Source organism: Nothobranchius furzeri, chromosome 2 (assembly GCF_043380555.1).
Source record: "Nothobranchius furzeri strain GRZ-AD chromosome 2, NfurGRZ-RIMD1, whole genome shotgun sequence".
In the NCBI taxonomy this organism is placed as follows: Eukaryota; Metazoa; Chordata; class Actinopteri; order Cyprinodontiformes; family Nothobranchiidae; genus Nothobranchius; species Nothobranchius furzeri.
The window spans coordinates 8,546,552-8,571,782 of NC_091742.1; the positions used below are offsets into that span (position 1 = coordinate 8,546,552).

The 25,231-nt window shown below is 43.2% G+C and overlaps 1 protein-coding gene across 14 annotated transcripts in view; it reads right to left on the reverse strand.

The window, feature by feature from the left end:
* Positions 1-24,338, reverse strand: part of gphnb (gephyrin b) — a 102,797-nt gene extending 78,459 nt beyond the window's left edge. For 12 of the 14 annotated variants that reach the window (XM_015947497.3, XM_070543686.1, XM_054748056.2 and 9 more), the window contains exon 1: positions 24,183-24,338. In XM_015947497.3, the coding sequence (XP_015802983.3) occupies positions 24,183-24,246 (64 nt within the window). In that variant the 5' untranslated portion in view covers positions 24,247-24,338. The remainder of the gene's footprint in view (positions 1-24,182) is intronic. The other 2 variants (XM_015947502.3, XM_015947498.3) reach the window with 1 other exon arrangement.
* Positions 24,339-25,231: the final 893 nt, after the last annotated feature.

The following is a 25,231-nucleotide window of genomic DNA, read 5'->3' on the forward strand; positions in this document are numbered from 1 at the left end:
TTCACCTCACCAACCTCCCTCTCTTTCCTCTTCTACATTTTTCTCCTTCAATGGAATCAACAGATTGGAGGGGCTTGACGAACTGCCACACCCCCTGTGAATATTAATCATAAATCACAGCCTCCGAGTATAATGAAGCTTGTTTCTAATGACAACAGGCCTGATGAATGTGTCTGTGGCTCACATCGCATTATCATATAGCATGCAATTTTCTTCCTCTATACTCAGATCTATGTCTGCGTGTGTTGACTCCCTTTATTAATCAGCCAGCTATTTTATTTTAGGCAAAAATTAAATGAGCTCTATTGATTTAAACAGAAATGCTTACACTGGCACCCATAAAGCTGCACATTTTAGAGTAGCCCTTTCCTCCACTCCCCTTTCTGCCTCCATCCTCTCACCACCACCTCCTCCTCCTCCTGCTTCCTCATCCTTCCAAGCTGCTGATGCAGGGAAACCCAGGGCTGCACCAACTAAAGGTTCCAGTTGGACAAGCTGGGTAAATCTGCATGGAAAACACAAAGCTTGTTCATTTTGCTTTGCTTAAAATGAATAAAGATGGAAAGCTGCAGAGTGGCCGGGCATTGAAAAGGGTAGCTGCTGGCTTACATGAGAAAAAATGCTCTTTCTGCTGGCTTTATGGCTATAGGTTACCGTACACCTGAAGCCGGTGTTGTGGTTCAAGATCCAGCTGACAGATGGTTGTTCAGAATCAAAGCAAAGATCCCCGCTTGTGCTGAGAAAATGGGCAGAGCAAATGCACATTTTTAATTCAACCTTGATTGAGACAAATGCATCTCAAGAGATTCACTTGTCAGGATGACTTTTTTGGAGCAGCAGACATGACCATATTGTAAGTGACACAACGTTCACTAAGTGCAAAGTTAATCTAAACTGAGTCTCCACAGGACTCCCATGTGGCAGAGATGGCAGCCTCATCACCGTGCCCCCCCCCCCCCCCCCCCTCCCGATCAGCACAGCTGTGCCTTTGGCACACCGTACCCACAATCATGCAATCAGCGGAACGGTGAAGCCCAAAAGAATTCTGTAGCGGACAAAACTGAGCCCAAAGTCCGGTGTCCTCATTTAGAACAAACAAAATGGGTCTCACAGTTATGCTCTGTCACTTTCTGTGGGATTTATAGAGTAAAGCAAACGTGACGGGAACATGTTCACAACTGAACGGAAACTTTATGCATGTACTTTTTGAAGATGGGGAAGATAGAGTGATGGCAAAATGTTGGCATTTTCAGACTTGCAGACCTTTGCACACATGCACACTCACACAAAAACAACATCCTGTCTCTGAACTCAGAATAAAAAAGAGAAACTGAATGAAAATGTTGCATTTAAGAGTTATATCACAGTACGTTCATAGAGATGTCTCAAAATTACAAAGAAATTGCACGTACTGGTGCATCAATAGTCATGAGGAGTGCATCACTGAGTAGGCCGCGGTCCAAGACCATGGTCTTGAGCTGAAAAAGGGTAGAATGCCTTCTCCAGGTCAGGGACGAGGTCTTAGGTGGAGGAGGTTAAGTACCTCAGGGTGTTTCCCGAATGACGGAAAGACGGAGCGGGAGATTGATTGGTGGATTGGTGCTGCTTCTAGTGATACATCCCTCTCTGGTGGTGGCCATCTTTGTCTTCACCTTGAGATCTGACCACATCTTTTTTTTAAATGTCCATAACAGATCTCTCCATCTCTCTCAGAGCATCCGCTGTTCCACTCAAAGGGCTTCCATTTATTTGTGATGCCACACTTGTGACCCCCAAAGAAAACTATTTTATGTGCCTCTACCTCCTGAATAAAACAGAACTGAATGAATTATGACCCTTTCAAAAAACTTAAGACTCTGCACCACGTTTTATAAATGAGGCCCCAGAACACTTCAAGAAGATGGCAAGGAAATTGTGATGCAGCTTTGTCAATGTTCCTTTTTAAATGTTAAATTCAGCTAACACTTCCTGTCAAAATCTTCCAGTTCAACCGAACTTTAAACAGTTGAAAAAACCCCGGAAATTACCACTAAATAAAATAAACTGAAATCCACATTCACCATAACCTTCTAAAAAGTTGTAGTTCATCCAGAAAAATCATAGTTGATCATATAAGCCAGAATGTCACAGAGCTTTTTTATCTCATCAGCAGTAAACAATGTTAAGTGTTTTCTGTCTGGAGACGCATTTATTCGAGATTCAAACTAACAATCAATCAAGAGTAATATCTGTCACCAAATATCTAAAAATGACTCAAACCCAAAACTTTTCTAGCTGTCCAAGCAAACAGTAAGTACTTTTGTTGTCAAAAGTCACTATTTTCTCACCTGCACATCTGTGTTGCTATGAATAACAGCGTGCACTGAGGCTGCTTTGTGTATCCTGCTGCAGATCGCCTGTGAGTTGAAGTTCTGCTGGTCTAATCCCAAAAACAACCACAGATATTAAAACTCTGTGATTGCCAAAGTAAGACAACAAGCATCTTTTCCTGTGATGGTATAACATTAGCTGTGGGATCACACAGCTAAAACAGATGAAGGCAGCATCCATCTTGCGCACATTTAGCTTAGCAGCACCAACATTCTTCTAGGGTGAACAAGTTTGAAACGTGTTCAAACAGCCAGAAGATGTTGGAGTTGACTTAAAATGACTCAGAAACTCTTCTTCTTTATTCTGACCACTGCTAAATGCTAAAAGAAACTCCACACAACTCCATGCCTTACAAAAAGACCACGCTTAAAGATGTGGTTCACTTGTTTCATCAATACACCCGCAGTGGTCTTTAGTAAGAATGAACACCTTGTAAGTCGTACTCTGGGGAAACAAAGCTCTGGTGCAGAACAACTAAAAGTGAGCCACATCACAGCTGAGCTGCAAACGGCAGGATTTGGAGTCTTACTTCCTGATTTTGGGACATCTCGCCTCTGATTGGCTAACAGCTCTATTTTTTTATGTTTATGTTTATGTTTATTCATTTAGCAGACGCTTTTATCCAAAGCGACTTACAATTCATAACCTATAGGGCATCTTGTGATCTGTGGGGGAAACCGGAGCACCCGGAGGAAACCCACGCATGCACGGGGAGAACATGCAACTCCACGCAGAAAGGCCGCAGCCGAGTTTCGAACCTTCAACCTTCGTGCTGCGAGGCAACAGTGCTAACCACTGCGCCACCATGCATTGCAACACTGAAGGAGTTTTGCTGTGTGGTGGAGTTGCTAATGCTAACGGTTAGCATATACTAGCTGAGACGTTCTGATGTTTCGTGGACGCTGAATCAACAACAGCCTTCCCTGTCGCGAGTCCAGATGAACGTTACGTAACAGTGTGATGTAGATCTGTCAGACTTTTCAAATCCGTCTATTTTCTATCAGAAGCTAATGCAGGAGATGGGTGTAGGAGACTATTTTCATGTTCAGCCTGCATGAAAAACTCAGCGACCAGTTAAAATCAGGAATAATAATTAAAAATGGTACACCATTAAAACTTCCAGTCCAATTTAAGATTAAAATATTAATAAAACCCAAAATTAGAATTGTGTTTATGAATTCAAACACTTCAAATATGTGTTGAATAAATTCTGGATCGAGTTTCAGAGATCATTGTCCACTAGCTCAAAACAGACTTTTGGGTCATCAATCCTGATGTAGAGTGAAAAAAAGACAGGTGATGACGTTTTTGCCTGCGTTTGTAGCAAAAATCTTCTGGACCACTGGGCAGATTTTCGTTAAACTTTTAGAAAATTACATATAAACATCTGGAGTTTGCCTCATTCAAGATGGCCTCTATGACAGCTCATCTTCAGCATCCGTGGCTACTTTGTAGCTCATCACCACCAGTGTGTAAATGTCTGTGAACGATTGGATGTCTTGTAAAGCGCCTTGGGGAGTATACAATCCATTTATCATTTTAGCAGAATCGATATGTCAGTTTTACAGATGTTGAGCTTTAATTTGATCTGCCATCTTAGATGAACAGCTGGCATACATATGAGCATGGGTGTTGATGTGCAGGAAAAATCTCAGAAATCATACATCAAATTTCAAATTGTAAACAATCGAGCTGAAATTGGGAAAAAATAAATAAATAAATAAACACACTCATCATGTCTGTTGCGTGATTTTTAAATAACTCAGAAAAAAATCCTTCCAGCCCCCTCAGTGAGAATGTTTCTCTCATGTGTGTGTTGTGTATTTAGGGCCATGGTGTGTGTGTGTGTGTGTGAGTGAGTGCGTGTCTATTAACATTTGATTCCCAGGAACCATAACCTGAGAGGGTTTTGTAGTCCAGCCGAAAAAGGCGCGACACTGAATAATAGAGGAGGGGGAAAGGGAGAACAGACTGACCAAAAAAGAAGCACACACTCTTTACTAGGTTTGGCCATCAAGCACACCTTGTTAGGGAGAAGCTGGCCTCCTCCATTATTCACACGTTCTCTTAATACAGCCGAATGCTGCTTTTGGGCTGTGAGATGGAGTGAGCCGAACAAAGACAGACGGTAAGACGGCGAGAGGTGAAGAGACCTGGACGAAATTCATAAGAGGAATAAATATCGCGTTCATTTCCTGAGTTTTATCATTCTTGTCAAACTCAATTTCAGGAATCACTGACATGTTACTAAGTGGTGTAACTGATGTAAATACACACGCACGAGCAAGCCAGTGACTGATATAATTACTGCCAATCATCAATGCACACCAACTCTTGGCTCAAAATAGATTTTAGTAATAAAGAATCTTAAAAAAAACACAAACGTTTCCTAGTCAAAGATTCCTCCTTCTTTCTTGGCTTTTGCAACGGTTGTGTCCAAAATCAGAAGGAGGCTCTCAGAAGCGTGTGTCACACTCATCAATCAGTGTGTCGTGCTTCGACATGGCTGGTCGTGTGGCCCCGAGGGGCACGGAGTAGCGGAGGGGGGGGGGGTCTGAAGGAATGACAAGTCAACGGACATCCTGGCTGTGCGTCAAGAGGGAGTGGAGAGGCTGTTGCCAAGGGTGACGGCCAGAAGCACGCAGTGTTGCTTTCCAGTTCTCCTTCACCAGCTTCTGATTTTGTTGAACAAGCATTAAAGCATCTACAGTTTACCTCCCACCATGTTGAGTGCCGTCTTCTGAAACCCTGAATAATGCAGACAAATGGCAGTTCCCTGTTTACCTCCTCTTTGACGTCTCCTGATGAGTCAAAAGTTGAAGAACCGTTTTTATTTAGACAACAAATGGCCAAGTTCTCGTCTGAGACAGATTTACTCAAAGGTGAGCAGAAGATGCCTGGGTATCTCGACCTGTGTGCTAGCGTGGTTGAACAAATCAATAAAAACACCCTGTTCCCATAATCCACCTCAGTAGCAGCTTTCATTACGCTAATTCTGCCTGCTAAGCACTAATATCTCTCAAGTCCCACGGCCCCAATTTCTTTCACAATGTTTTGTTTATTAAAGCAATGATCCAAGTCTCCAGGCTGAAATCAAGATCACCTGGGTGAAATATCAGAGTATATTTATACGAGTTGACAAAGCTGGTGCATGTTTGGAGAAAAGCAATCAGCACTTTCAGATGTTGGCTATAATCACCATTCAGCTATAAGATTAGAAGCATTGATAAATAAAACCATGGGTAACAATCAAACAAACGTCTGTTGGGAAGCCTCAGATCTAGCTTTCCCCTGCTAACAGAAGCTAAAAACTCCTAAGAAGCAAAGAGATTTCTGCAGATCGTAATTTGTTTGAGCTTTTGCAGAATGCGCCAGAAGAAGCCAAATCTCCGAAGGCTTCATCTCACAACTTGTTGGACCCAGACGTCTCCTGCTCCAGAGCCAGAACACACAGAACAGCAGAAGTTCTGCATTGAACAGGAGATGTTTCATCCCAACGAAGCAGACCTACCCAGCCTTGCAGGGATTTGTTTTAAAGTTGTGACTGAACACAAACTTTTAAACATGTTATGCAAATATAGAGATTCAGAGCCACTAAGAAACGTCCACCTGAGGGCCAACACGCGGCGCTTCTCTGCCTACCAGCCATCGTTTAAAGGTGTGGTTCACTGAAAAAAAATTGTTTTTTAAACCTTATTTCTGACAATAACCGATCGGTCACCCCGGCTTCACACTGAAAGCATCAGCGGGGCAGAACGGCAGTGGAACGTCACTGCCTCAAATAGAATCCTTTATAGACTATGGACTGTTTCAAACCAGCTGTGATGCGGTAATTTTCAGGTGCGACGCAGAAGCAGCACACCAAATTGCGCCGTGCCACCAAAGATAGGATCAGGTTCTATTTTTGCAGCGAGCCGCTTCGGGAACACGTCAGTTTCTTCAGTAAACATAATGTTAATAATTAATAATAATTTTCTATAGGTGCTCTTTAGAGAAGTAATTCAGGAAGAATTTTAGTGCAAACAGCAGCTCCTGTTCTAGCAGAGATGAAGGGACACTACGGAGAAAGACTGAGCAGAAAAACAGCTGACTGGATAGAGTAGAGAGCTGGAGAGGTGGTGCAAATCAAACCCCCGTGTGCACCACGAATGCACATTAATGGGTCTTTAGCTGAATGGTACCTGAACTGAACAGACTTAAATGCTAGTAGGTAGGAAAATAAAGTAAAAGCAAATAGATTTTATGACCGCTTTTAAAAATAAGTGACATGTTGGTTATACAGGGTTAATGTTAACATAAATCTGTTTAATCAAACATTAATTATGCATTTTATTTATGACATTTTTCTGTTAGATTTTTTTATTTTACTATAAAACTGTATTAATTTGATCTAATGGATTTCCGTTGCTGAAAGCAACTTGGCCAGTTTATTCATTTGTTTGATCAACTTTGGGTGAATTATCTTTATTTTAATACCGTGTAGAGCACAAAAATAAGATTTCCTGTTTAAAAGCTTCAGAAATGTTGTGCATACCCAGTTATTAGTGATGTTCTCATAAGGCAGAAGAGGACTAGATATCGCCCATGAAAATCAGCCCCTGGCAGCACATATCGGCCTGACGCCTCCATCACACTGGAGGCATCAGCGGCGTGGAACGGTTTACTCGCATGATTCGCTGCACGCCAATCCAAAGCAGCAGAGTCTCAGCCGCAGAGCGGATTCTCAGCCGTCCTCCTCGCCAGACTCGCGAGATCACAAAATCCCAAGACTTCAACGGCCACTGTTTGTTTATGCCATTCGCCATTAAACCAAAAAGAAGGAAATCAGGTTTTATATCGCTTTTTGATGTCATATATGATGCTCCTCTCTACTGCCAGGATTATTGCTGTAAAGACACCAACACTAGTCAGTGACTTGATGCAATCTGCAGGGTTCCTTATATAAGACACCTTTTAGTGATTGGCTTAATGAACTGATCTGAGTGTTTACTTTGTGAAGTATCGTGAGACGACTCCTGTCATGATTTGGCGCTGTATAAATAAAAACTGAAAATAAAACCACGTAAAACACACTGTTGCACTTCTCTCGTAAATGAGCTGCACCCCCTAGTGTCCATTTGAAGAATTGAAAGCAAAACCTATCTAGTCTCCTTTTTAACACCTTAATCTAACAGCTGAAATGTCTCCAAAACCTGCCTTATTGTCTTCAGGAGTGATTCATCACTAAATTAAACAGATCAGCTGTGTTCCCGATCTAAGACATGCAGGAAACGTGCTGGAAGCAGACTGCAGCGCCAGGTATGTCAGCTGAAATTTTCTCTACGTCTTAACAGACCGGACCGGCAACTCTGAAGTTGTAGGGAATATTCTGGCCACAGGGGGCGATAGAGGGTGGGTGGCTTTTCATTAACCATGTAAAGGGTCATTTTAGCACATCCTGGCTCAAGATATGATTTAAAAATATGAAAAGGTTGCAAAGTATCCCTTTAACTGTGAAAACTGACACGTCCCAGAAGCGGCTCGCCGCAAAAATAAAACCCATTCCCATCTCTAGTGGTGCGGCGTGACGAGCTGCTTTTGGGATGTGCCGGAAAATTTCTGTCCGATTTGGATCAACCCCATAGACTATACTGGATTCTATTTGAAGCAGGAACATTCTGCTGCCGTTCCAAGTCGCTGATGCCTCCAGCGGGCTTTAGAAAACCCCTCATCAGTCAATCTCCACAATGAACCATGTTGGAAGACTAAAATCCAAAAAGAACAAAAAAACAAACTGTTAACTTCTATTTTTGTGCATCTGCTCTGTCTTCTCAATCTCCCATGCTGTGACAGATGGCTGCTCACACTGATCCAGGTTCTGTTGGAGGTTTCTTCCTGTTAAGGGGGAGTTTTCCTCTCTACTATCGCTACTTGCTTGCTTAGCATGAGGACTGCTGTGAAGTCTGACACAAGTCAGTGACTTCTGATGAAATCTGCTGGGTGTCCTCAGACAGAAATCTTTTAACAAATCGGAACAATAAACTGAACTCAATGCACTGATGAATAGGTTCAACTGGAATGTTGAGATTCCTTGTGGATTGTCGCTTAATAAACTGAATCAGGTCATACTGAATGTTTTAATTCTAAAAGGTCAAAGGTCAAAGAAATGCATGTACCAGAACTGGTGTAGAATTAAAATGACATCTCAGAAGATGTTTGCATTGTTAGCTCTGCTGTCGAACTCTAAACATCTCTGTGGGACGTCAACACCCATTCAGTGGTGGATGCTAAACGAGCGGGATGACCTCTGACCCAGAGTGAAACATGAGAAAGGTGTTAATTCAGACACCTATTAGAAGAAGACTGATAAAGAGGCAAGCTGGGATGGCACTTTTTGTTTCTTTGTCCCCTTCTACTTTGTTCTGCTTCTTCTACTCCCCATGTCACTCCACTTTAATTAACACCTGGAGCTTTGGATCCAGAAGACCCTGAGAGTGACTCATCAGTTTAAGTCTCCACTGTATCTTCATCTCAATCTCCATCAGCATCACTCTGCAGCTTCCATCTTCATGAGGGTTGTCACATGGGACAAACCTTAGCAAAGGAGGCAGGACTCCATCACCGCCTCTTCATAGAGGAGGAAAGTGAAGATCTGGGAGAGTGTGCTTTGTTTTTTAAAATGAAAGGACTTCAGCAAACATCTGTTATTTATTAAAAAAAACAGTTGTCCTTTGTCCCAGCCATGCAAACCTTATTATATGAAATGTTTTAGCTTGAGGAGAAAAATGCAATCAGCCCAACTCTCCCCACACCAGCTCATCCAGCCCTGATGGAGCTATTCTCTCTGGAGAGCCAACAGCTCTCACGAGTGGGAGATTCTTCTCGTCTGCGACATTCCTCATGTTCAATCCAACAACTACAATCAAAGTCCATTTGGAGTAAGAAAAGCATAATTTCTATTAGAGCAGAAACAGAAATAGACGGGCGGAGGTGGAGCAGAGCCCCTCCTTCAGCACCAGCACACACACCACTCCGCAACTAAACACCGAAAAAAATTCCCTTGCAGTCGAAGCTTAATTCACATTCTGTGTCCGTGTTCCTGATCCCATATTATCTATTCTGGTCATGCTGTTCGCATGCCTTACTGCTGTCCACCGTGACAGCTGTGTGTGAGTGTGTGTGTGTGTGTGTGTGTGTGTGTGTGTGTGTGTGTGTGTGTGTGTGTGTGTGTGTGTGTGTGTGCGTGCGTGAGTGTTTGATGCAGGGAGGGAGAAAGAATAAACCCAGAGGAGTCTGCTTTCCACTACAGCATGAGCCCCACCCAAATATAAACTAAATCCTCCTCTGATCACATGCATACAACCAAGACTTTGATATTAGTAAAAGGCTAAATTACAATCCACAAACCCTTGATGTACATGCTCATTTTCTCTCAGGATTACAATATTAATGCCATTACTTGCCAAACAGACTCCTGCAACACGCTCAAAGTCAATGGAAAGGGCTAAAAGTCATAAAAAGGCTGAAATCAGACAAAAGGGAAGCCTGTCCAGGTGTCTCTGTCAGATTTTTGTGCCTCTGTTGCAAACATATCCTCTCTCAAACTAGCATACTGTTGAACAGATGCCCACATATCCTCACAAAGCTTCACCCCAGCGGCGGCGCAGAGATGATTCAACCACACACAGACAGTTGGGTCAAAGCAGGAAAACCGAGAGTAAAATCCTGCTAGTGGGTAGTCACATGCCCCCGGCTCACACACTCATCCACATTTCTTTATATCACCAGTGAACCCAAATATAACAATTTTTTGTAGCTTTTTTCCATTTTTATTCACTAGTTACTGTTTATTTGTCAGGATGTTAGGTTTGCATCAGCAAAGGAGAAAATGTTGAACAACGTTGTGTTGCTGATGAGACTGGTAGCCATGAGGGAGTTGGCAGTGACTTTTAAAAGTCTGCTCTTTAGTTTTGTTTTTTGGTTATTCGTTATGGATAACTGGAAAACGCTAAAGCGGAATGTTTTTCTCCATCCCGTTCAATGCTAAAATGTACCTGAGAAAGGTGGAGACAGATACTCAATTCCTCTTGTAAATATAATTTTGTCACTTCTCCAGACAGAGAAGAATAAAATCAGGTATATTAATGTATTTCCCACTAGGAAACATGCATCCTATTAGTACTGCAATATTACAAACAGCCTTCCTTTATTATTAGAAAACTATGTATGTTATTCATTCAAGCATTAGCGTTACCCTTTTTTATTTTAGAAACCTGAGTCATAAGAAAGTAAAAGCCTATACATGTGTGTGTGTGTGTGTGTGTGTGTGTGTGTGTGTGTGTGTGTGTGTGTGTGTGTGTGTGTGCAGGTGCACTGTATGAATCTACAAAATACATTATGTTTCCAAAACATGCAAGTTAAACTGAAGCAGAAGGAAAAAGAACATAAATACTGCTGTTAGCCCGAGATACCCAAAACACTAGAGGTGGGACTCGATTAAAAGAATTAATCTAATTAATCAGAGGCTGTGGAGCAAATTAATCATGATTAATCGCATTTTAATTGTTCAAGGCAATTTGCTCTGAAGCAACTCTATTTAATTAAAAAAATGTTAGTGAGGCACATATGACATACCTACACTTTACTTTAATCAGTACGTATTTGATTCATTTGGTCTCATAATAAAGGTAACTAATGCATTAAATTCCCACCCCTACGAAAATAAAATAGAAAATACATGTTTAAATGTAAATATATGTAGCAGCAGATGAACAGCGTTCACTAATAATGTCCAGTAGAGATCCGAGGGAACATTCTGGAGAGGTCACCTGGATGGACAAATGTCCTAGCCTGGCCTGCCAGACTCGTCCTCTGTTTAATTCTGCACAGAGAAAGAGTTTGGAAACTCACATGGAGAGGCACTTGAGGGGCAGGACTAGGCAGCTCAAAAATGACCAATCAGAAAAATAACAGAAATATCGACTGTACCATGCAACGCTGTAGTATTTATTTTTTTGCTGTAGTAATAAAAGGCATGTGGCAACGGCGCAAACATCTTCTATTTTTTTTAGAAGAAAAGCTTCTACTTGTTGTGGTTTTAAAGACATTCAAGTCATTTAGAACAGAGGAAAGAGCCGCAGAGAACTCCGGTTCAGTCGCCATGTCGTGTGACGTACGATACTCAGCGCTGATTGGCTCGGTTAGAATTCTCAAGGGATGGCTTTATTTGAATAGGAGACTTCCCAGACCCTTTCTCGGTGCAGAATGAAACAGAGGAGGAGTCTGGCAGGCCAGGATACAAACGTCCAACCTTTGAGCTGCTTTAAATAGTCTTTTTTTTAACTAACGAGCACATTTTAGGCTGCAAAAAGGAAAAAGTGAAGTGAAGAGAGGCAAAAAAATAAAACCCATTTAAAGGAAATAAATATGTAAAAAAGTAAATAATTTTCACAAAAACTTCCAAATGTCTGGAAAATCTGAAGAATCTGATATTAAAGTAGCTTCAGGTGTTTAATTTACACTTTTTTGCAGGTATTCTTGCAAACTGCAGCCTCAAGCATTCACTATGTCCACATAAAAATAAACTTGTTTGGTTTTTCTAACAAACTTGACCCCAAAAATGTATTTTAAGAATACTTCCTGATGCTTCTAAACAAGCTTCTGCATCACTGAGGTCAGAATATTCCGATTTATCCCAAATGCAATAAAGAGGCAACAATCTAAAGCAGTAACATGATATTTACTCCTAATTCAATTTGATCACAAATCAGAGCTGTTTGATGGTTCTGCAGCAATGCATAATTGGAGTTAAAGCACAGGTGCAAAGAAATCTGATATTTTTGTAAGTCTTTAATGATTTAACCGTAAAAGCAGAAGCCTGCACCTGGTGGTGATGACAAAGAGGCGGGGTCAATCCCCGACAGGTTTCCAGTCCATCACAGGGCGAGCACAAGCATTAGAATCATGCCCATTTGCCCTTAAATCCACTATTTAAACCATTTAAAACATAATCAGTTTTCTGACATAGGTCTCATCTCACCTCAGTGTGCTTTAAACACAGATGACTCACTATAAGAATTTTATGCTACAAGGACCTTTTAAAAATCTGATTGGAGCTCTAACATAGAATTTACTCACACCATGTTAGACAAACAGGAAGTCATAATAAAATCGTTTCTCTGCTTGTTTGAGTTCTTTAGAAGAACCATTCAGCAGCTCATGGCCGTTAGAGCTCAGGAAAAACTCCAGATATTAAGTGATATGCAGATTAAAAATACTGCAGAAGTCTTTAGTTATCCACCATTTTATAAATATTTTGCTTCCAAACAGCCAGAATTGCTTTAATAACCTTCAAAAGTTGACCTGATTTATAGTTCATCCATTTTTCTTGAAGTCTGACAAAGTTTCTTTACAGTTCAGTTTTTTTAAACAAAATCTTGGTTCAGTACCTGAAAATTTCTGCTTTCCAACATTAAAACCTCCAAAACTCAAGAGATGAACCTATTTTGTTTCTGCACTTAACAGTTTAACAAATGATCATAATTAAAAAGCACTTTTGCTTGCTTTTGCCACCCCCAGTGTCCGTTATTATCTGTGGTCAAAGCAACAGTGAAACTTAACTCCTCGCTGTGCGATCGTCTTTTTAACACCTAAATCCAACAGCTGAAATGTCTCTTCAGCCTTCATTAGTTTCTACAGGAATGATTCATCCCAAAATCAAAAAAGTCAGCTGTTCATGATCTAAAACCCACAGGAAGCAGACTGCAGCACCAGGTATGCCAGCTCCTTTTTTTTTAAGTCCAACCAACCAGACAGGATACTCTGAAGATGCAAATGTGATTGTTGGTTAGGACCCAAAAATGCAGATAACCCAGGATGACTCGAGTCAGGAGTTGATGTAAAGAATAAATCATTTTATTTGTAGGATGAAACAAAAAAAAAAACAAATCCAAAGGCAGGGAGCCAAAAATCCAAAAATCCAAGGTCCGAAGAACAAAAGTTCATCTAGAGCACAAAACTGGGACGAGACACAAAGCTCACACAGAGCACCAGAAAATGCTGACATACAAAACAATGGACCGACAAGACAATGAGACACAGAGAAACTGTAAGTGCTCTGTTAGCAGTGACGGAATCCTTTAAAGAAGCTAGTGCAACTGCCAAATCCTCAGAGCTTATCCTGCTCCACTTATCGGCTGCATTTGACACTGTCAACCATGGCTTCCTTTTGTCCACACTCTCTAGCACGGGCATCACAGAGAAAGCACACGCCTGGTTTGAATCGTACCTCACAGGATGATCATTCAGAGTATCTTGGCTTGGACAATCCTCTACTGTGCACCATCTTGCCACAGGAGTCCCCCAGGGCTCTGTACTAGGACCTCTTCTCTTTGACATATACACCACCTTACTGGGTGAGATCATTCAATCACATGGCTTCTCCTACCACTGCAATGCAGACGACACCCAGCTCTATCTGTCATTTCCACAGGACGACCACACTGTCTCTGCACGAATATCAAACAGTGTCTCTGACATATCAAAATGGATGAAATCCCACCATCTCCAACTCAACCTCTCTAAAACTGAACTACTTGTCATCCCAGTAAAACCATCCATACAGCACAATATCTCAATCCAAAATGACTTCCTATCTCTGGCTCCTTCAAAGGCAGTTCGAAATCTGGGTGTTGTGATTGATGAACACCTGACCTTTAAAGATCATGTTGCCTCTGTTGCTCGTTCATGCCGCTTTGCACTGTATAACATACAAAAGATCAGACCATACCTAACACAACATGCCACCCAGCTCCTGGTGCAATCTATTGTCATCTCCCGCCTCAATTACTGCAATGCCCTTCTAACTGGTCTTCCAGGCTGTACTGTGAGACCTCTTCAAATGGTCCAGAACGCAGCGGCGCGTGTGGTCTTCAATCAGCCAAAAAGAGCACACGTCACCCCTCCGTTCATTGAGCTCCACTGGCTACCGCTAGCAGCACGCATCAAATTCAATTTGCTAACACTAGCATACAAAGTCCGAAATGGTACGACTCCCATCTACCTGAATCCTCTTGCAAAGGCTTACGTCTCGGCCCGGCCACTGTGGTCATCACAGGATTGTTGGCTAGCAGTGCCTACACCACGCTCAGGACAATCCAGACTTTTCTCATGCATCGTTCCACAAATGTGGAATGACCAACCAAGCACTACAAGAACAGGGGCTTCCTTTTCAATTTTCAAGAAACTCCTGAAGACCCTGCTCTTAAGAGAGCATCTTCTTAACTAGCACCCTCCCTGCACCCGTCCCCCCTCTCTACTGTCCACTCCTTGGTCCCTCCTCTCCATGATTGATGTCAAGTTGTTGTTGTTGTTATTTTTTTTGTTAGCCTCAATGGCAACATGCCGATTATCACTTGTAAGTCGCTTTGGACAAAAGCGTCTGCTAAATACATAAACAAAAACATATACAAAAAGATATTTTAAAGAGTCTATGTCTTCTGAACCAAACATTTAAAAATTAAAATGATTTCAAATCTATTTCGTTTGTTGCTCTTTTTACGTTATTTCACAGTGATCCATTTCCCTTGTTTCTGTTTGCTCTTTTGGAATAAAAAAATCCCATCATCTCCCTGATCAACTCAGATTACACTTATCATAAACACATGGAATATTAGAGGGAGCGTGCTGTTTTGGTTGATGCCTGCCATCGGTTCATGTCTCTGTAATGCATGTAAGATTGTAAATCCGCCCACACGTCTCTGGGTCTCTCTCAGTTGTTACAACCAAGGGGAACATTTCAAAAAGCACAAAAATATGGAAGTGAGAAAAACAGAGGGATAGGAAGGGATAAATGCAGGGAGAGAGAGAGAACGGGAAAAGATGTGTGATGTCTGTCGCAGAATATGGAGATTTCCTGAGTGCATATCCAAGTCTCTTTGAGGAAAGGCGAAAGTGAATCCACACAGTCTCAGCAGCCAGCGTCAATGGGGCTTTTTATGGGCAGAAAATCAACCACAAATTCAAGAGCATCTGTGGCGTCTGCATGGTCTTACACATGCACACTGACTTTATACAGATTAGAAGCTGATGAATGCCTTCTGCAAGCCTATCTCTGTCTTCCTCTGAGTGTGATCATGGGTGGTACGCATGCTGCATCTGTGTTTGGGGTCAGGGGGATTCGATAAGCAGCATCTTTACAGCCAGAGATGAGTTTAAATGCACAAAAATAAAACTGGAGTTGTGTGCAGATAGTGGAAGGTAATACCTAAATACCTCCATGTGGAGTACACATTCCAAGTTATTTATGCAAAGCATTTACCACAATTCAGCCTCATTTATACAACAAAATCAGATTGACCAGTCCTGATGCATTAACTGCCCAAGATGGACAAGGAAGAGGTGGCAACATGTCCCTCTGCTCCCCGGACAGGTGGGGCGTTAACAGTCTGCGCTTCACTGATTGTGTTTGCTGGCAAGCACCTGTGAGTGTCAGAGGCTTGAGAGGGCTCACCACCAGAGCCGTTGGCTGGTGGTTGTACAGGTTAGGGGGGTAATTTGACACAGATAGTTGTTTTTGTTAAAAGCCAAAAAAGTACTCTTAACCCTCCCACTGTCCTAATGGGTGACCCCGCGAGGAAAGTTGATCATTGAGCAGGGTTGATGGTTTATCCCTTGAGGTCCATGTGGCAGGGGTGAGGAGTGAGCACCAACAATGCAAATTAAAGTCCTTTTACTACAAATTTTTGTAGAAAATGTAAGGGAACAGAAAGTACAGATAATTGCTTCAGAATTTAATTGAGTAAAAGTGGCAGCACCAGGCATGTCAGCTCTCGATTTACCGGTCGATCTACATTCCTACCCTCAACTACAGTCACGAGCTTTGGGTGGTGAACGGATACAAGTGACCAAAATGGTTTTCTCTGCAGGGTGTCAAGGCTTTCCCTTAGAGATAGGGTGAGAAGCTCGGTCATCCGGGAAGGGCTCGGAGTAAACCTGCTGCTCCTCCACGTCAAAAAGAGCCAGTTGAGTTGGACCAGGCATCTGATTAGGATGTCTCCTGGACGCCTTCCTGGTGAGGTTTTCTGGGCACATCCAACTGGGTGGAGACCTAAAGGGAGACCCAGGACATGATGGAGGGATTATGTATCTTGCCTGGGTAGGGAACGCCTTGGGGTTCCCCCGGAGGAGCTGGCCCAAGTTGCTGGGGAGAGGGAAGTCTGGGCTTCTTGATTTAGACTGTAGCCCTTGCAACCCAACTCTGGATAAGCGGAAGAGAATGGATGGATGGATAAAAGTTTAAAAAGGCCTAAAGAGAGTGACTGAAAATAAAGTTACAGAAAATTTTTATTTAAGTACAGTAGCAAAATACTTGTACTTTGTAACATTCCATCACTGGGTAGAGCATAAATTGGGGGCTTGTCCAGGATCTGAACTCTTGCTCCAAAACTAATTTTGGGATGATGGTGGCACAGGAGTTAGGTGCTCGCCCCATAATCAGAAGGTTGCAGGTTCGAGCCTCCCTCAGTTTGGCTGTCATTGTGTCCTTGGGCAAGACACTTAACGGTGGTGCCAGTGCGTGGCAGCCTTGCCTATGAGTGTGCCCCAGGGCAGCTGCGACTCATCCCCAGCTGGGTGTGAATTTGTGTGTGAATGGGTGAATGACTGATTGTGTTGTAAAGCGCCTTGAGGGGTTCCAGGACTCTAGAAGGCGCTATATCAAATACAGGCCACTTACCATCTAATTCCAACTCTTAGAAAATTACATGTTGGACAAAACAATTCTTGACATAAATTCTAGCTAACTTTATTCTTAAAGGAATACTTGCATTTTGGTTTGCTTTTAGCATCCCCTTGTGTCAGTTATTTCCTTGCTGTGCGATCGTCTTTTTAACATCTTAATCTAACAGCTGAAATGTCTTCTCAGGCTTCATTATTTTCTATAGGAGTAATTCACTATTAAAATAAACAAATCAGCTGTGTTCATGGTCTAAAACATGCAGGAAAAGTGCTGGAAGCAGATTGCAGCACCAGTCATGTCAGCTCCATTTTAGTCCAATAGAGGGCGGCACCCCACTCTGAAGTTGCAATTGCAATATTCTGGCCACAGAGGGTGGTGGGGACTCTGTAAAGGGTCATTTTAGCACATACTGGTTAAAGAAAATGATTTAAAGTTATTAAAAAGTTGCATAGTATGCCTTTATAGATTGGTATCAGACCTAAAAAAATCACTCACCAGCCACAATTCTTTCCATTTATGGATTTATCTGCACAAAATCTGGGGACAATTTAAGTTGATCTGAAACAAACAAAGACAGCTTGAAGAACACTTGTGTATAAAACTCCACAAACTCACCAGTGTTTACACACAGGTAGAGAAAAAGAAACTCTTCACAACAGGTTGAGCACAGCATGAGGTTCCATGTACTCCTAACAAAGCTTGCATTGTTATTATGACATCTCTGACAAATGATGGCGTGTTCAACCCTAATTATCCCATTTCACATTTCCCTCCTTCTCAGGATGGATAAACCCCAGATCCTTGTCAAGCATCCAACCAAATATACACAGTTAAGACTTGCAGAAACTCCCTTCCCCTGCACCGTGTCCAGAGCCCAAACGTGTCCTGTCACTTGTCTCTTTGGAAGTAGGGATAAGTGATGGAGAAAGGTGAGCCAAAGTTTCAACGGTGTCCTGGAGACTGAATTCAATAGTGGATGAGTGACCTTTGACCCAAACAGAAAAGGAGACAGCTCTGCTGAAGATTCCATTACCATCCTGCTCACACAGGCCCCATCCCTCAGCAGACTAGCGGCGTTACGGATGTTTAAGGTGTGGCAACAAGATTCCGAGTTCTGATTCCATCAACAGGAATGTTTGGATAAATGATCACAGGAATGTTTCTCACATCCAGAAGTAATCCCATAATCCCATAAAGCTAAGGGTCAAATAAAACGTCATCCACGTCCTCATACTTCATTCCGCACTTCACCCTCCTACTCAATACAAACACAAATTTATCAGTAGGACAAATAAATCTGTCAGTTGCATCTGCGCACATCTCAACATCAGCAAATGCATGCAGGAGTTGTCAACACTGCACATCCAGATCAAACTGACAGCCTTCCACAACGCCGTGGACTTAGTTGAGGATTAAAGTGACTGATGACATGAAAATTTCCTCTACGGATGTGGTGTAGGCATTAATGTAAGGGTTAAAGATGGCATGGCTACACAGCGACTTCCACATGATGAAGTAAGATAAAGCAGGAAGTTAAATATGGAAATGAAGGTTTGCGTCATATTACGATTCAAATCGACATTTATACCTCCTCTCCAAAAAAACACGCCGACATAAACAGAGCACCAAGTTTCACTGCAAGGCCTTTTTTAAGTAGTTTATTTAAAACCTAAATAGCTTAATCTTCTATTACTTAAAATGCCCAAGTGACCACTTTAATTAAAGTATTATGGAACAAGGTTTGAGGTTTGAGATGCTTTTTAACCCTACCACTGTCTTTATGGGTGACCCGGCGAGGAAAGTTGACCATTGAGCAGGATTGATGGTTTATCCCTTGAGGTCCACGTGGCAGGGGCGAGGTGGTGCTCTCTCTTCAGCCCTGCCAGGTGGACCCAAGGGATAAACCATCAACCCTGCTCAATGGTCAACTTTCCTCACGGGGTCACACCCTTTAGGACAGTGGGAGGGTTAAAGCATTTTGGCAAGAAAATGTGACATTTCCAGACAATTAGGAACTCGTTTTTCAGAAAGTGTCCTGGTCAGTTACAAAATCTAAGTTAAGTAAAGACAGAAATAATAAAAGATATATTATGAAAAGTGGATAGGAAGGCATATAGGCCTAGATAAATAAGAGATAAGATGTCAATGGTAACTAAATCATCATATATAACGAATTTTACAATCAGTGCCACATACTGTATGTAAAGTCTAGGCTGAAATAGTAAAATTACTCTCAGTATTGATTAAAGGCTTTAAATTCAAGTTTTCATATTATGAGAATATTATATATATATATATATATATATATATATATATATATATATATATATATATATATATATATATACATTTATTTGATATATGATAATGATGAACTTTCCAGACTGGAAGTATAAAGGAATCCTATACCTGGAACATTTGAAGGATTGGATTACATCCCATTCAACAGAATAGTCTCCCAATATGGGACGGATAAGAAAAGATTTTTAGAATATCACCAGATTAAATCTGTAGTTAAACAAAAATTTAAGCTTAAAAAAGAACAATTACAAACACCATCGAGAGTACTAGACTTCTTGAATCTCAACCACCCCAAATTACTGTCTGAAGTAAATAAGACACTGTCAAAATAGACTTACTCAATAGCAATTCCTATAGAAAAGTAGAAGGTGGATCTATCAGCCTGCTTTAACTCAAATTTCTGGTCTCAGACTTGTTTAAAAACTTTTAAAATGACCAGGAACTCCAATTTACAATTAACCCAATACAAAATTCAGCACAGAGTACACTACACAGTTCTGACATCTGTGCACACTGTACAGACAATACTCCAGACAATTATATCCACGCACTGTGGTCCTGTCCACCTGTTCAGGGATGCTGATGCAGAGTGTGTGAAGACATGTCAAAGTGTCTGAAATGTGATATTCCAACTTCCCCCTCATGTTTTTTTTTTTGGCTAGGAAACATGGATGGTGTCCTGATTGAAACAAATCTGGTTTACATGGTTCTGAATGACTAAACTTTAGTGGGATTATACTACACTTGAGACTTACTGGGTTTGGATTATTGGGTCCTGGCTTGTATGCTGCCGGCAGAAGGCAGGAGGATTCAGCAGTGTCTTGGCCTGGCTCGGGGGCCTCGGGTGGATCCTGGTTCCTCCTGGACTAGCAGAAACACTTCCATTTCATCACGGGGGAGGGGGATGTCCGAGAGGGGGAGAACCAAACTACTTTACCTGGGTGTTTTATATCTTACGTAGTCTGGAAGTTGACCAAATGCAGGAGTGGGTAAAAATATTCTGCTGGGGCGGGGCTGATTCGGTGGCCCCTGGCTCCATGGGGTTCTGCGATACTGCTGCTTTGGGTCCTTGCTAGATGGGCAGGGGTCTCCATGCCCCGGGTGGATTATGGGAATGGGGGGTGCCTATTGGGGACAGTGGGGGAGCTGGATCCCTGGAGGGTCTAGGGACCCAGCCATTCCTCCCCATCCTCAGAAATTTTCCTCCTCCTGTTCCTTCACATGACCACACAAATGTGCACAAAGAGCATTGAGGTGTGAGTAAGTCAGGGGGGTGCGGGTATGGTTCAAATTTCCGCAGTCCAGTGGCCACCTGCACCCCAATTTTAATTTGCACATTAAACACCCCCCACCAACGACATTCCAAGCAAAATGCACACTTAGGGCCTTGGAGGTGAACACACTCAATGGCACCTGGCGGGGGGATCTTTCAGCCTCACCTCAAGTGCCGGTGTCCACTTCTAATTTCAATCTACACCTGGACACTGAGGGTTGTGAGGGGGATTGGGGTTGTGTGCTGGCGCTAGCTGGTGTAGGCCAGACGATGCCTGTACTGTCCCCCCTCCCAACCACAGAATGCACTTTAGCATGCATAAACACCACATTGGAGCAGCCGGCGAGAGACTATGGGTCTCATCACACCTCTGTTCTCTGTTGGCTGCCCATGGCTGGAGGCTAGGAGTGGGAGGTGGCCGTTTGGTTGGGTATTGGGTGGTGAGTCACTTTGCTCTGCATTGGGCCAGGATGCCTGCTCATCATTGCCCCAGTAGAACAGGGTTAGCTCTGGGGTCCAGAAACAATTGTGCCCTCTGTGTGTTCATGCGAGAGCATGAAGGAAGGAATTTGTGACTGTTTGTGTGTGACTGACTGTATCTGTCAGGTGGGGTCCTGGACCCCCCCCCCCCCCACACACACACACACACACACCTTTATTCCTGAGACATCTTGTGGTGCTACAGTATCTTCACCTACCCTCCCCCTACCAAAATATTTTTGACTGTGGATGGTGCCTCGGTCAGCCTGCATATTCGCAGCTCCCGAGTTGGAGGCTGGACATTTGTGGCATCTCTCAGGTCGCACCTGGTGGCTGCCTAGAGGGGTCATGATCCATGGGCTTTGTCGGGTCCTCACTGGGGTTGTACGCCTTTGGGTTCCGGGTGGCTGGGTTCCAAGCCTGGCCTGCTCAGAGGTGGGCGGCTGCAGGTGGGCAGCTGCAGGTGGGACTCAGGCCCTTCCATTATTTCCTGGGGCTGTGGCGTGGCTGATAGTTGCGCCCCTTGGGGTAATCTGCTAAACCTCTTGGAAAGGGGGTTGGGGCTTCTCCGGTAGTGGTCTCCCCGGGGTCTCCATGCTCCGGGGAGACCTCTAGATCTTTGAGGCATAGAACCCCTCCAGCTTCTGCACATCCTTGGGGGCAGGTCTGTGATCCCTCACTCACTTTTGGACACTCTACCTTACGCAAAAGCATGTACGCACACAGGTGCTTACATGGTGCTGTTACAAGTATGGACCTGGGCATTTTAAACACATGTCCTAAGGCAGTGGTTGGCACTTATTGCACTATGAATTATTACCATATACTTTTCAGTAAAACAGGCTACTGTTATATATGCCATTTTCTCTCTCTGTCTGCAGGTCTAGAAGTACATTCTTGTTAATTTATCAGTTGTTTTTTTAACCCCCCACCACACGCACACACACACACACACACACACACACACACACACACACACACACACACACACACACACACACACACACACACACACACACACACACACACACACACACAGACACACACACACACGTACACGCACACACACCTCTTATTTTCTCTTCATGTTTTTTGCAATTTAAAACCACTGAAAATATTTCTAATAAAGTTTTGTTATCAGGCGTGGCATTATATCGCAGAAGCTATAACGCCCCACCTGTGAGAGAAAACTAAGGCTTGTCTTCAGCATTCAGACATCAAATCTGATAGCTTCACAGCTACGCAGCTACACAGCACACAGTAAAAAAATACTTTTGTATCATACTTTGATGACACAATTATTAATTTGCTGTAATGGGCCAAAACATTCTGCAACTTGCCTCAAAAAAGGGAAAATGTTTTATTTTTTATTAGTTTTATAAACACTGTACTTCATAAATGTACAATTATAAAACAGGGAAGAAGCTTATTCAGTTATAGCTGACAATTCTGGTAATCGTGCATGCATTAAAGAGTAATTCTGCACAGAATTCACATAAAAAAACTTACTACGACTACAGATTCGTTGTTGGCAGTTTATATGCAAACAAAAACATCACAGCCCTCTCTGTTGGAACATAATTAAGCTGTAAACGGAGAAAGGCGAGCTGAGATGGGTGTATTCTCCCTTTACAATCAGTACCGCACTGATTTGTGAGTGACGCTAGATTTCAGCACCACGGACAGCGCTCTCCCTCACTTCAACAAGGGGAGGAGGAGGGATGGAGAAGGAAACGAGCGATTGTGGTGCTGTTGTTGGTGGTGGGGGTTTCCCTGGCAGATTTCAGAGGAGGGTAGTCATTCCTCCATCGCTACACACACCGCCACCGCCTCCTTGGTATGAAAATCCGGAGGAAAACCGCGCGATATGAGACAGAGAGAGACAGAGAGAGAGAGAGAGAGACAGAGAGAGAGAGAGAGAGAGAGAGAGAGAGAGAGAGAGAGAGAGAGAGAGAGAGAGAGAGACAGAGAGAGAGAGAGATGAAATATTGATCGGCCCAGCCTCACATACACATGGACAAACGGGGAGGGGGGGGGGGGGGTCTCTGGACAGCATTTATAATGAATCCCCCCCATGATATTTCCACCCAAACATATGTTTGATTTGGTTTCCGATCAGGACCGCAGCGACAGATGCTCACAAACCATGACAAAGCAATAGGCTCAGCGCAACACACACACACACACACACACACACACACACACACACACACACACACACACACACACACACACACACACACACACACACACACACACACACACACACAATAAGGGGGATCCGCTTAATTTGCCGCACATCCAAACGCACATCGTTTCCAATGAGCGCGAGACGCGCCGTCATCGTGCAAAAGGATGTCAGAAGGATTTACCGCGTGCAGTCTCACCAACGCCAACCAGAGGGGTTATTATCATTTGTCAAGGCAACTTCTCATTTAGTGCTGTCACTGACAAGTTAAGCATCTTCGCAGCCCCCCCCCCCCACACACACACACACAACCACAAACCCGCATCAGACAAGCTACTGAAAAAAAGGGCCAAGGATGCGCTCCTCATCCACCTTAAGCAGCTGTCGTGAGCAACACTTCAAAAATCGCTGTGGTCAGCTGGGTGTCAATAACGCAATTTAAAGCCCGATCATCTTTAGCAGCGACACAAACGTGCGCTCAGCTGTAATTTTCAGCTCTGACAAGCAGATATGCACATGAATTATTCAATACTCATAAACTGAGCTCTTCTTCGGGGGGGGGGGGGGGGGGGGGTGAAGAGAAATTTACAGCAGCTGACAAAACCGTGCAAAACGCGTTACATTGAAACCAAGGCATTGGGATGGGGATGGAAAACCGGGAAAAGAAGAATCCAGATCGGTTTGCTCCAATTGAGGCTGCAGATAAATAAATAAAAACCCGGAGACCGACACCGCTAAGCAATAAGCACCCAGCAGACATGTATGATGATCCAGACGCACAGCCGGCTGTGGAAATGACTCCATGGACAGATGAGCGACATGTGACAGAACCGACCGGGCGCTCGCGCATTTACCTGTCAAGACTCCGACCCGGATTTGGTGGTCGTGGTTCGTTAAAATCATCCCGTCTGACGCCATGTTCAGCAGCGCTGTCGCCCGCACCGAGAACTCACGGCAGGGCCCAGAGCCGATCTCATCGAACTTACAGGGGAGAGGGAGGGGAGGACGAGGAAGATGATGATGAGGAGGAGGGTGGCTGGGACACGGCAGGAATTAGCCAGACGCGATGAGTGGAAAGCCGAGAGATCGTCGGGACTCCTAGATGAGCAGGATGCGGGGGCCGTTTAAAACACACGCATCACTCGGCTGGCCGCCTGCCACGGTAGTAGTGTGGATCCTTGATTAATTCTCATGGAGAGCGCTTTTTAGCAGAAGGATTTGAGAACGCACCGACAGCGCGCGTGCATGCGCTTCTCCCCTTTTTTGATTTCACATCTGTTGCCATTTTTAAAGGTAAAAATAAGCATCTCTCTCCTTTTAACCACGACATAACGGCCATTTTCCCAAGTGTCCCCATAACTCCCCCATCAGAGGTGCACTCTCAGATCACTAACCTGTAAAAATCTAACTATCCATCCCAGGGCAAAACAGACGAGATGCTATTTATAGACTAGCTGAATGTTTTCCTGGTGTATAATTTCCCTTGTTTATTCTCTTGGAAAATAAAGGCCCACCCTCCAGCATCTGTTGGGAATCAATCAAAATGTATAATTCATTAGCACACAGGAACCTATAGAGCAGCAAGAAAAGATGCAGCTCCTCCACTATGACTGGTCCATTTCTGCAGGAGAAACGATGCTCACTTTAGATTTCTCCCCTCTTGTGTAAGATTCATCACCAAAATGTCTTTTCCAAGAACGTAAAAGAGACATTTAGGGTTCACCGCATGTCTGGAGTCTCTCTCTAAAGTTAAAACTAAAACTTTGATTCAAGGATGTGACGTCCAACTTGCAGCCCGGGAGCCATTTGCATCCCTTTCTATAGAATAAAGTCAAAGACCAACACTTTATACCTGTTTTATGCCCAGATTTCAACTAACTTGCATTTTTAGGGTCAGTCAACA